At 43.6% G+C, this 12,240-nt stretch overlaps 1 protein-coding gene across 4 annotated transcripts in view; it reads right to left on the bottom strand.

The window, feature by feature from the left end:
• The window catches only part of LOC121458901 (serine/threonine-protein kinase PAK 1), a 79,439-nt gene that overhangs the window by 38,613 nt on the left and 28,586 nt on the right, over nt 1–12,240 (bottom strand). For 3 of the 4 annotated variants that reach the window (XM_041668275.1, XM_041668276.1, XM_041668273.1), the window contains exon 2: nt 9–222. In XM_041668275.1, the coding sequence (XP_041524209.1) occupies nt 9–198 (190 nt within the window). In that variant the 5' untranslated portion in view covers nt 199–222. The remainder of the gene's footprint in view (nt 1–8; nt 223–12,240) is intronic. The other variant, XM_041668274.1, reaches the window with a different exon arrangement.

The following is a 12,240-nucleotide window of genomic DNA, read 5'->3' as shown; positions in this document are numbered from 1 at the left end:
TACTGTACTTTTGTCTCCAGGTAAGATGGATCGGTAAAATCGGTCCTTCTTCTTCTTCTCCTCTGGGTTCGGGGGCAGAGGCTTGGAGCCGTGGTTCAGGGTCCCAGGGTCTTTGCTGCCTGCTCCGATCATGGTGCTGGTGTTTCTCATGGGAGGGGCTGGGGGCTTGTCCTGGACGTCTAGGCCGTTATTAGACATTGTCACCACCAGCAGCAGCAGCTACTAGAATCAAAAGGAATAACACAGTCACTCCTACTACTTTTTAGCACAAGGAAATACATATTTAAAATGTTCTAAAATTCAAATTATACATCCCTTCTGCTGCCAGCCATGAATATTACCAGCCTATGTAGTCGGTAGCCCAGACGCACATCCCTACTGTGTGCCAAACACAGATAAAACTGAAACTAAGATTTTCTTTTCTCTGCATTCTCACCTCAGAGCCTACAGAAGAAAGACAGACCCTGCACTGTAGTTGAAAAGCAGATGCAGGCCAGGCAAGAACTCAGTGGGAAACCCAGGAATACCAGATGCAGTGAAATCCCACGGCTTCTTTGGGTCCATTCATTCATCACATGAAGATTAACAAGAACAGCGGTTCTCAGCCTTCCTAATGCTGCAACCCTTTAACACAGTTCCTCATACCATGGTGACCCCCAATCATAAAAACATCTGATATGCGACCCACAGGTTGAGAACCCCTGAGCTAGCACCTAGCAGCATCCCATGGACTGAGTTTGTTGACAACATCTAATTCTTAGACAAGTTACTCTTTCCGTGTTCAGATGAGACAATTGCCGACTGTCTGCGAAACTTCTGTTCTTGAGCTAGCTTTACCGAGACCAAACCAGACTCCTTCACTTACATTTTATCTATCTCTCTTTCAGGTTGGGCTGTCAAGGCAGTGATCATATGCCCGAAAACATGAAGTACTTCTTGGTCCTTCACAAGGAAGTTACTGCCCTTCTGCCAGCTCTTCTGGATCCCCCTCCAGATCCTATTCAATTCTAATATACAGTGTTCAAGGATGCAACCGTCCTGCTTAATTTACTAGCATTTCCCCGTGCTTCTGAAACATAGAATAAAACTTAAAAGAGGAAAATCCCCATTATATGTCAACAAGGGATTTTAATGAAAACAAGTCTTACCTTAAAATATGTTCTAGTTCTTGACAACATAAAGATATGAATGCGCCCAGAGTTTATATTGTCTCCTTATTAATGCATGCAATGGAAGAAATTGTATATTAAATCACAACTACTTATACTATAGTTTCTTTGGAGTTAGATACTACAGTGCTTTAGAAATTAAAAGCTCAGTGTTGGCCAGATTGGAATACCACCGCTTTGAAAATCAATTCTTTAAAATGCAATACATCTGCCATTCTAATAATTAAAAAGATTAGTATTCGATAAAAATAACAGTTTTTATAAACTTATAAAATTTTATATTAGTCTTTTTAATATTCTCTAGTAAATGGAAAACCTCTGATTTCTTCCACCCTCAATGGTTTCTCCAGGGGCCATCCACAGAAACATACTATTTCTTTCTTTCTTTTTTTTTTTTGGTTTTCAAGACAGGGTTTCTCTGTGGTTTGGGGGCCTGTCCTGGAACTAGCTCTTGTAAACCAGGCTAGAAACATACTATTTCTTTATTTCAAACTCCTTCCGACACGCCAGAATAAAAGCCATGCTCTTCAGCGTCTTCAAGAGAGGCCTCCTCTTATGTGACCAGGCCCATGCACCAGCCACGCCCCCACTCACTCCTTTTAGTCCCTGGTACAGTCTAGCTATACCATCTTCTCTAATTTCTTTAAATATGCCATCATTTTCACACCTCTGTCCCCTCACACGTGATGTTCCATCTGCCTATTTCCCTACCAAACAGTGAATTCACCCATCCTTTGAAGATTAATTGAGTTCTTTCTTCTATGGAACCTTTAGAAAGTGTTCTGGCCCCCGAAAAGTTAGGTGCCTCTTCTCTATGCCCCAAGGCAGTGATTTATTTCCAGGTTATCATATTCCCTTGTATTGTTATAATTGTTACTGACATATCTTTCCAAAGAGCCATTTTGCTATCTTTGCAGACCAAAGACTACAAAGTGTCTTGCCTTTTTAATGTACAGTAGATAACATGTTAATAGTTTACCAAAAAAAAAGGTATGTGTACTGCCTTGAAAAGAATTTATTAGTACAGATGAAATTCAGTCCTTTATATTAGGACATCGATTGAAACTAAAGCTATACACACAGTCTACATTCAATTTATGTCTCAGAAATCTCTGAACTTGACAAGTTCTCTCTCTCTCTCTTCTTGTCTTTCTTTCTAGTGTTAGATTCTGGGAATTATCACCAAGCTACACTGCTTGCTAGCTCATCAAATATTCTTTTTTGTTTTGTTTCTTGAGACAGGGTCTCACTATGTTGTTCTGGCTGTCCTGGAACTCACTCTGTAGACCAGGCTAAACTCACAGATATCCACCTGCCTCTGCCTCCCGAGGGATGGGATTAAAGATGTGAGCCATCACACCTGGCCCTCACCAAATATTCTTTCAGACACAGGAAGGAGAGGGAAAAGGAGCAAGGAATGGGGGATGTCTAGCTCTGTGCCAATGACAAAGAATGGAGGGTGTCTAGCTCTGTGCCAATGACTTCTCTCTTCGTTAATCAAAATCTTATTTAACTTTTTAGAGTCAAACTCAACTGGATTTTTTAATTCATCTTGACCAAACTTTGGCAAACCAATTACCCCTTTCCCTTTTGAACAAACAATATCAAATCAAGTAAAGATACTTCTGTTTGCATGAACTATATGACTATCTGGGTCATTTTATTTCAGTTTAATTTATTTCTAGCTTCACTTCCTGATGGAGGAAGGTCATTGGCTAATAAAGGAACTGCCTTGGCCCATTTTATTGGTTGGAGGATAGGTGGGAGGAGTAAACAGAACAGAACGCTGGGAGGAAGAGGAAGTGAGCTCAGACTCGACAGCTCTCCTCTCGGGAGCAGACGCCTGAGAGAGACGCCATGCCCCGCTCCTGGGATGAAGCTCCAACCCAGGATGGACATAGGCTAGAATCTTCCCGGTAAGCGCACCTTGGGGTGCTACACACAGATGATTAGAAATGGGCTAAATTAATATGTGGGAATTAGCCTAGAAGAGAATGGGCCAAGCAGTGATTAAAAGAATAAGTTTCCGAGTAATTATTTCAGGGCATAAGCTAGCCGAGCAGGCGGTTGGGGTGCTGGGGACGAAGCCCCGCCGCCCCTAATTACTACAACTTTCCATATATGACTGCCGTTGTCTTCTCTTCCAGCTCTAACTCAGGTTCCTCAGCTCTTCCAAGAAGGCATCCAGCATCATAGTTGGCGATGCCCTCCTACTCCAGGCTGCCAGTTCCAAAATTATACTCCCACAGCTACCTACTGCCCAAAACAGGCTCTTCCTGGCCTCCCAGCCTTCAACCAGCAGCTACATTTCACTCCCATTAGGCCCACAGGCCGGGATTATGCCAGGACAGCTTCACCAACCATCTTGATACGTATTTTTCTTCACTCTTGGTCATTTTATCATGTTTAAGAGAATTCTTGGTAGGTAGATTAATCTATTGGGATCTAATGTCTGAAACCTTGTACCACACGATGACTGGGTCATGTATATTCCACCGGAAACCTACAGCAGGAGGATATCTGTATCACCAAAGGGTAGCCTGGTCTATCTTTGTTGACCTCATCTAAAGAGTTCTCACGTAAGGTCTGTCTCTCATTCTGCACTGCAACCATCTGTCTGCACACCTGCCTCCCCCTTCACCATCCTCAGCTGGACTTGAGACTACGGACCCCTGAAGAAAAACGTTCCTATCTTACATGGTTCTTATCTTACATGATTCCTATCTTACATGATTTTCAATCCCTCACTCCATTTTTGGCAAAGAATGAGTAACAAAAAAAAATGGGGGGATATTGGACATGTGAATGAACAAATATAAGAGCAAGTAAAATAAACAAGAATAATTATCCCTTTCCATACTAGAGTACCATCTCTTAGGGATCTTCAGAAAACCTTCTTCCCCCAGACAGAATTTTAAGTGGCTGAAGTAACCTTTCAAGACATTCAGACCTACCTCCTCAGAGCTAAACGCTCCTGGTCTCTTCAAACTACAGTCACAGAAGTGTGCTCTTGGCCACTGCCCTATGAGCCTCCCAGGGCTTGGATTTCCTTTCCAGGTTCCCTGCAGCTCTCCAACCAGCTCTTCCCTACCCAGAAGTCTAATCTGTGTTTCCCATCACCTCCAGCACCTGGGAAGGGAAGCTGAGAAGATCCCGAGGGAAACCTGCTAGCTAGTCGGAAAGGTGAGCTCCAGTCTCAGTGATAAAGTAGAGAATGACCAAGGGAAAAACTCGAGGTTCATCTCTGGCTTCCACATGTGTATGTACTTGCATTCATGTGTACTCACGCACAAGAACATGTATGCACACATGCATACACCTGTAACCCCAGCACAGAAACAGGAGAACTGAAAACTCGAGACCAGACTATGTTACACAGCAGGACTCTATGACAAAGAAAGAGAGGATGAGAGGAAAGGAAGAAATATTAATTTAAAATATAATTTTTACAAAAATGGAGTAAAGCGGGTCACTGTAGGTCTGCTATGTTCCGCCTCACGTGCAGCCAGAACACGGCCATGGAGAAGCTACAATGAGAAAAGAGGTGTGGCCAAAGGCTGGGACCAGCTGTACTCCATCTGCACTGAGGAACCCAGGGAGTCTTGAGTTCACAACATGGGACCTGGGGTTCAGGACAGTCCTTAACATTCCCAAACAGAGTTGCTGAAACCCTGTGAAACCTTTTCCCTAGAGAACCAGCTGGCTTAATTACTTTTACATATAGGATTTCAACCATTATTGGAACAAGCATTTAAATAATCACTAGCATCAGATCACACTTTATAAAATCTTGGAAAGCCGGGCGGTGGTGGCGCACGCCTTTAATTCCAGCACTCGGGAGGCAGAGGCAGGCGGATCTCTGTGAGTTCGAGGCCAGCCTGGTCTACAAGAGCTAGTTCCAGGACAGGAACCAAAAGCTACGGAGAAACCCTGTCTCGAAAAATCAAAAAAAAAATAATAATAATAAAAATAAAAAAATAAAAAAAAATAAAATCTTGGAAACTAAGTAGGTAGGTTTCACTTTTCTCATTCTAGGCTCTGCTAGGTGCTAGGAATAGAACAGCAAATAAATCCAAACAAGCAGTTTCAGGGATGTAGCCAGTTACTCCACAACACACACATGGTGGGCACAAGAGGCAGGGACCTGAAAAAACAGTTTGTGTGATCACTGGACCACACTGCTACCTCTATTAGTAAAGGGAAAAACTAAATGTCTAATTTGCTTTAAACTAAAAACAACTTGATTCCATTTATTTATCATGTGGCCGCATGCTCAAGCCCAGCAAGCATGGGGATGTCAGAAGAGGGTGTAGAGTCAGCTCTCTCTTTCGCCCTGTGGGTCCTGGGAATTAAACTCAGAACATTATCAGGCTGGATAGGGGTCTTTTCCCACTGAGCCATCCTACCTGTCCTCTGAGCAGACACTTTCTAGATAATCCCTCAGATCATGACTTAAATAGAAGTGGAAGGGTGGTGGGACTGCTCAGTGGCAGAACAGCATGAAAGTGCTGAGTTCAATACCTAGCACTGTGGGGGGGGGGGGGGTAGGAGAGAGAGGGAGATAGAGAGGGACAGAGAGAGAGATTGTTAGGAGTTTACGATAAATTAGTCAACAGAATGAAGGAGGGACAGGAAGAAGTAAAGTCTACCTCCCATCCTAACTACATTCTAACTCCGAACAACCCAGAGCAGCTGCAAACACTCATGGCCAGCCGCAGGCCGAGGAATACTGTATGCCCTTGGTGCCTGGTTATTAGAATCTGATCTTTAATTAAATCGTGCCAAGAGGTTTGCTTTGGCAGGAGCCTGGAATGCTGCAGCCTTGAATGTGCTGAGGGATGTCCTTTTAATGCGTCAAAGCACACTCCCACCATGCAGCCCTCAGCCAGCCGCTTGGCTCCGGTAGAGCAACAAGACAGCAACTGCTGGGGCTGCAGGGGAGAAAACTGTAGGTGGCTTCTGAGCTGTTATGAAAGCCACTTTAATTCTGATCCTCTGTTGACTCTTAAGGAAAACACAAATAAGACTGCCTATTCCAGAGTTTGGAATTAAACACAGAAAAGCTTTTTAAAAGAAACAGTTCCTAGAATGCTGAATGGCACAACAGGATGTCCAACAAATATCTGTTTCTTCTCTGTCTACTTTTCTGTATCACTCCCCAAACCCATTGATACACTTTCATGTCCCCACCTTTACCTACACCGTCCTGTCTGCCTAAGGCGTCTCAGTGAGTCTGCCTAGTCAACCCCTGCTCATTCAAGGTCCAACCGAACTCACTTCCTCTAAGAAACTTTAGAAGAAGCCTCTTACTTACCTCATCCCCCAAATTTTAATTGCATTTTATACACACTTCTATGAAGCAATGTCCAAGTTTCATCTTTACCTCTTGGGGTCCCTCGGCAAGGAATAACTCAAGGGACAAAACTATAATTATTCCCCATGTCTCCACGGCCTCTACCCAGCAGAGACATGGAGAGCCTCAGGTAGCAGGCAACAGCTCACTTTCTAAGGCTTAGCGGAAAATATACAGAAACTGGAAGGTTCTGAAGGGTCAATCTGAAACCTATCAGGGTATATAATTGACCTAAGCTTACTAAACTAATTATTGGCAAAGGCATGACTAATTTCTTAATTATTTTGATTCTCTTTAAAGTATTATTTAGACACTAATTATAATTTGAGACAGAGCGCTACACTGAGAGGCTTCCCAAAGTTAAGAGGAATAGGAAAGGCAACAAAGATGTGGAAATGGAAGAGACTGGGAGTAAAAGACTTAAAATTCACTTAGTCTTGCCCGGTACTTATGTACTTAGACACACACACGCACACATACACACATAAACACACACACACATACACATAAACACACACACATACACACATAAACACACACACGCACACATACACACATAAACACACACACATACACACACGCACACATAAACACACACACATACACACATAAACACACACACACGCACACATACACACATAAACACGCACACATACACACCACACACATACACACGCACACACACACACGCACACATACACACATAAACACGCACACATACACACCACACACATACACACGCACACACACACACGCACACATACACACATAAACACACACACATACACACATAAACACACACACACGCACACATACACACATAAACACACACACACACCATCCTCACTTCTACCACCCCTCTTGATTCAAACCCTTCTACGATTTTTGTTGGAATTTCCCATTTGCAGTTGGCCAGCTCTCCTTTGCATGCTAGCCTTAAAAGAAACCCAAAGGGATTCCTCTAGATGCTACTGCAGCCACCCCCCAAACTGGAGGCTGTCTGTGCTCTCATGCTCACCCTGCAGACTTTATCCCTAGTTTTCAGGGTGATGTGCAAAGCATTCTGTGCCTCCGTCTGGAGAGACGACTGTGAGTCACCTCTGCCGGCTGCTACCACTGCTTTGCTCCTTACAGCTCATTTCCTAGTCACCCTCACTCAGCTCCTGAGTGCCTGCTTCCTCCTCCATTCTAAGTTATCACCACAACGGCCATAGGGAAGACCCTGCCAACACCACTCCACTCTCTCACCTCGGGTCCAACTGAGACAACACCCATGGGATCACACCCAGCGCCTGCCTGATCACCAAATACAAACCAATTCCAACATTATAAAGTGAATCACAGACCCTCTAAAACACAATAGCTAACGAGTTCAAGAATCTCCACTAAAATTACCAGTTCCTACAGCCATCACCTTGACTTGTCTCCTTGCCTACTCTGTCTCTAGGGTAAAGGCACCTGCTGCCAAGTCTAATGACCTGAGTGTGATCCCTGGGATTCACTCTCTCCGAAGTCTGCAGACGGCAGCAGCGCTGTGTGAGAACACTAAAACCCGGTCACTGTCGCTGTCCTCCTGCATGACACTGTATGGTTCCCCACTCCTCTCTATGGGGAGAAGCTTATTTCTAATAAGAGAACAGAAATCTCTGCAGGAAAACGCTAGCTTCCACCCCAAATGCTACATGCCTCCCTACTCACGCAACCACATTCTTCCCGCTTCCAGTTATGATGAAGTGATGACGTCATTCCTTCCCCCCAAACCAACTCTCTTTTCCATATTCTCTTTGCTTGCCTGACTTCTTCCCTAGAATGGCCTTTCAATTACACCAAGCTTTCCTTCTGTTTGATATGGCCAGTCACTTGGTATTCTGTTATTTAACAAATAATATCGTGCGCTTACAATGTCTTAGTACTACTCTAGTTGGGTAAAACAGCATTTCTATGTTCGTGGAAATCTTGCATCTAGTAACAGAGGCAGACAAGAAGCGATTCAATAAAACTGCACACAGGTGCGTGGATGAGGCAGGGTTGACCAGGACAGACTTTGCTGAGGAAGAAACACTTAAGACTTGAATGGAATAGGTTGACAAGGGCTGGCGAGATGGCCCAGAGGTTAAGAAATGGGAAGACAGGGCTGGAGAGATGGCTTAGTGGTTAAGAGCACTGGCTGCTCTTCCAGAAGACCTGAATTCAATTCCCAGAAACCACATGGTGGCTCACAACCATCTACAATGAGATCTGGTGCCCTCTTCTGACATGCAGGCATACACGATGCAGAACACTGTATACATAATAAATAAATAAAATCTTAAAAAAAAAAAAAGAAATGAGAAGACAGCCAGGAGGTCTTAACCGCTGAGCCATGAGGTACATGATTTTAACCCCAGAACTCGAGAGGCAGGTGGATCACTGAGTTCAAGGCCAGCCTGGTCTACAGAGTAGTTCCTGGACAGTCAGGGTGACACAGAGAAACTCTGTCTTTAAAAAAGAAAAGAAAGGAAGCAAGTAAGAAGGAAATGAGATAACAGATTTTAGTAACATCCAGAAGATGATCATTGTAAGCAGACAGAACCATAAATACAAATATAGATTATAGAACTATATATATATATGTTGAACTGGGCACCAGAACAACAAAAGGACCAACAAGATAAAAGTTTACTCAATAGGCAAAGAAAAAGTATGTCAAGAGACTAAGATTAAGTGACTAAGGCTAGAAATTCTGTGATAGAATCAATGGCCTGGATTGTTCCCAGCCCTGGGTTTGAGCCCCAACCCCAGGCAGCAAGAGGGGAGAGATGGGGATGGAGGCAGAGAACAGAAGGATCAGCTACACAGTCAGACTGTATAGGGCCTCATAAGCCACAATAAGAACCTGGACTGCACAGCAACTGTGTTTTAAAGCAGTAACCTGATTCGTAATTTAGACAGACCACTCCAGCCAGAGTAGAACTGGCTTCAAAGGAAAATAAAGGCAAACCCATTAAGAAGTTACAAAAATCAAGGTAAGAACTCACGGTTAAATATAAGACTAACAGCGGGTAGACAGAACTTCAAAGATAAATGTATCTTAAAGGTAGAGCCAAAGGGTTTAGGAACCCATAGAGCAGAGCTAAGAAAAAGGAAACGCAAAATCAGATCCAAGTAGTTATTTTTACCTGACCCAAGAAATACTGGAATAGCACACAAAACTCTACAGTATCCTCTGTGTGCACATATGCTCTCCTCTGACACCAACTCCTCTTCCAAACACCGCTCTGTCTCTGCCTGCCCTCAGGAGCAGAGCTTCTCCAAAGAGGTATCTATTCATATGTATAGCACTGTCTCCACTACCTTCCCTTCCCGGTCACCTGGCATCCTTCCTATGTCACCGAAAGTAGTCTTGTCAAGATCGCCGATCATCCCCATCTTGAAAAATCACATGGTCATACTTCTGTCCCTACCTGGTCCACTTTCTCATCGGCAGTCAACCTCAGTTCTCCTTTAAATACTTTCTCGGATTCTCTCCATCCATCTTTTTGCCTCCTCTTCTCCCCTCTGTACACTCTTCCTCCCGTATCGGTCGCACATCCAAGACTCCAGACCCTCTACTCATACACAACACTGTCCCCAAGATGACCTCACCCAGCCCACGGGCACAGGACACCCAAGTGTCACCTTTTAACCAAATAGCTCTGTTTGGCAGACAATTCCACCTACACTTCTGTGAAACTGCAGGGTCCAGTAGTGGCAGGTGCCGCTGTCTCACAGACTACTAAACTTAACATGACCAAAAGGAATTCTTGGTTATCACAGCAGCTATCGCAGAGTTTAATTATGTTCATTTATTACACATCTCCTTAATAAGCAGTAGCAACTAAATATGGTGTATTTATTAACACATATGTAACAACTAGACAGACACTTAGCTGACTGTCAGAGGTACAGACTCTGACTCTGCCCTCAAAACGCACAGCCTAGTACAACAGCCACAAGCACCACCACTGAGTGCAGGGAGGTGCGGCATAAATCCAGAAGAGGCCCTACCGGCCAAGGAAGACTTTCTGAAGGGATGACTTCAGAGTTTATTTCTGTAGGATAAGAATAACTATTATCAACCGTGTAATTTTTATTTTAAAAAATTCATTTATTTTTATGTGCATTGGTGTTTTGCCTACATGTATGTCTGCGTGAGGGTGCCAGATCCCCTGGAGCTGGAGTTACAGGCAGTTGTGAGCTGCCATGTGAGTGCTGGGAATTGAACCCGGATATGCTTAATCACTGAGTCATCTCTCCAGGCCATTATTCTTTATAAAGTTACTTTTAAACTGTGTAATAAACTCTTCAGTGGTAATATAAATTACCTTTCATTTTATATATGAAACCTAGATTAACAAGTAAGTAACCAGCGATTTCTAAAATAAAGTCTGTTTACCGTAAAGAATCACTGAAAATACAATCATCTGTACTGGCCTCCCACCATCTCTCTGATCTGCATATAAAGCGTGATCGCCAGTTGGCTCCATTTGAGCAGGAGTTGAACTGTCAGCCCTGAAAGCCTTTTCTGTCTAGTCCCTCTTTTTCTTGTGTTCACCAAGAATGAAACTCAAATTTTAGGCTACCCAGTGGCATCCTCAGGCTTCAGAGCTACAGCATCTGAACATAAAATAAAACGGGCTCATCACTGTACAAAGTGTCTTCATGCACTCACTGCTTCACTAGATCCTCGCCAGCCCTACAGGGCGTGACGTTTCTATTCGACAGAAGTCAGAGAAGTAAACACCTAGTCTATCTCGTGCCAGAAGCTGAATTTAAGATAAAGGGGGAGAAAGGGGCAGAGAGGAATCAAATAACTCAGAAAGGGTGCTCAGCAGTGAGTCACTTAAATGGTATGGAGCCAGAAATGAGCAGGGACAAAGTCTTTTTCCTTCCAAGATACTGAGAATTTGTTTGGCCATGGCACAGTAACCTACCACAGGTAAATTTGTTTCCTGTCTCCGTAATATCTACACTCTAGTCCCAAAGACAGAAAAAACAAGAAAACCCTTCACACACAACACGCACGTGTCACAGATGACATGGTCAAAGCAATTTCATGTCACCCTTAAAGAACAGTTTATCATCCAGCCTGCCCCTGGTCTGCTGAACCTTGGTCTTCATCACTCAGGAGGATCTACACCTTTTACCCCAACTGGAGGCAGACAATGAATCAATTCCCACTTTTTTTTTTTTACTATAACATGGTATAGCTGACTGAGAAAATACTTCTTTTTAACATTACATCCATTTATTTATGCATGTCTGTGCTGGGGTAGTAGCGACTGTACGCCATGGCTCAGGAACTACACAGCTTATATGAATTGGTTCTCTCCTTCCACCATATGGGACCTGGGAATAGAACTCAGGTCAGGCTTGGAAGCAAGCGCCCTTCTGGGCTAAACCATCTCACCAGCCGGACGGAACAATTAATAATGGATACCACACTGAAATCTTTTTTGTATATGTGTATAAACACACACAGACACACACACACACACACACTCACACACAAACTGCATATTCTAGATAGTGTCAATGAAACAACAACCCTGTCATTTTCATCTCTGTGTCCCCTCTTACTCTCCCGCCTTAGGACACTGCCCAAGGGGGGAAAACAGCAAAAACAAACCACTTCAAAGACCCCTAAATCAGGAGAGAAAAGGATTTGGTCCTGTTACACATCCTATAATCTCTCCCTCC

This window comes from Microtus oregoni, unplaced genomic scaffold (assembly GCF_018167655.1).
Source record: "Microtus oregoni isolate MIOR12 unplaced genomic scaffold, Mior012 000018F_ref0000195, whole genome shotgun sequence".
NCBI lineage: Eukaryota > Metazoa > Chordata > Mammalia > Rodentia > Cricetidae > Microtus > Microtus oregoni.
Note: the sequence above shows the minus strand (reverse complement) of the source record. Positions and strands in the feature narration are given on the sequence as shown.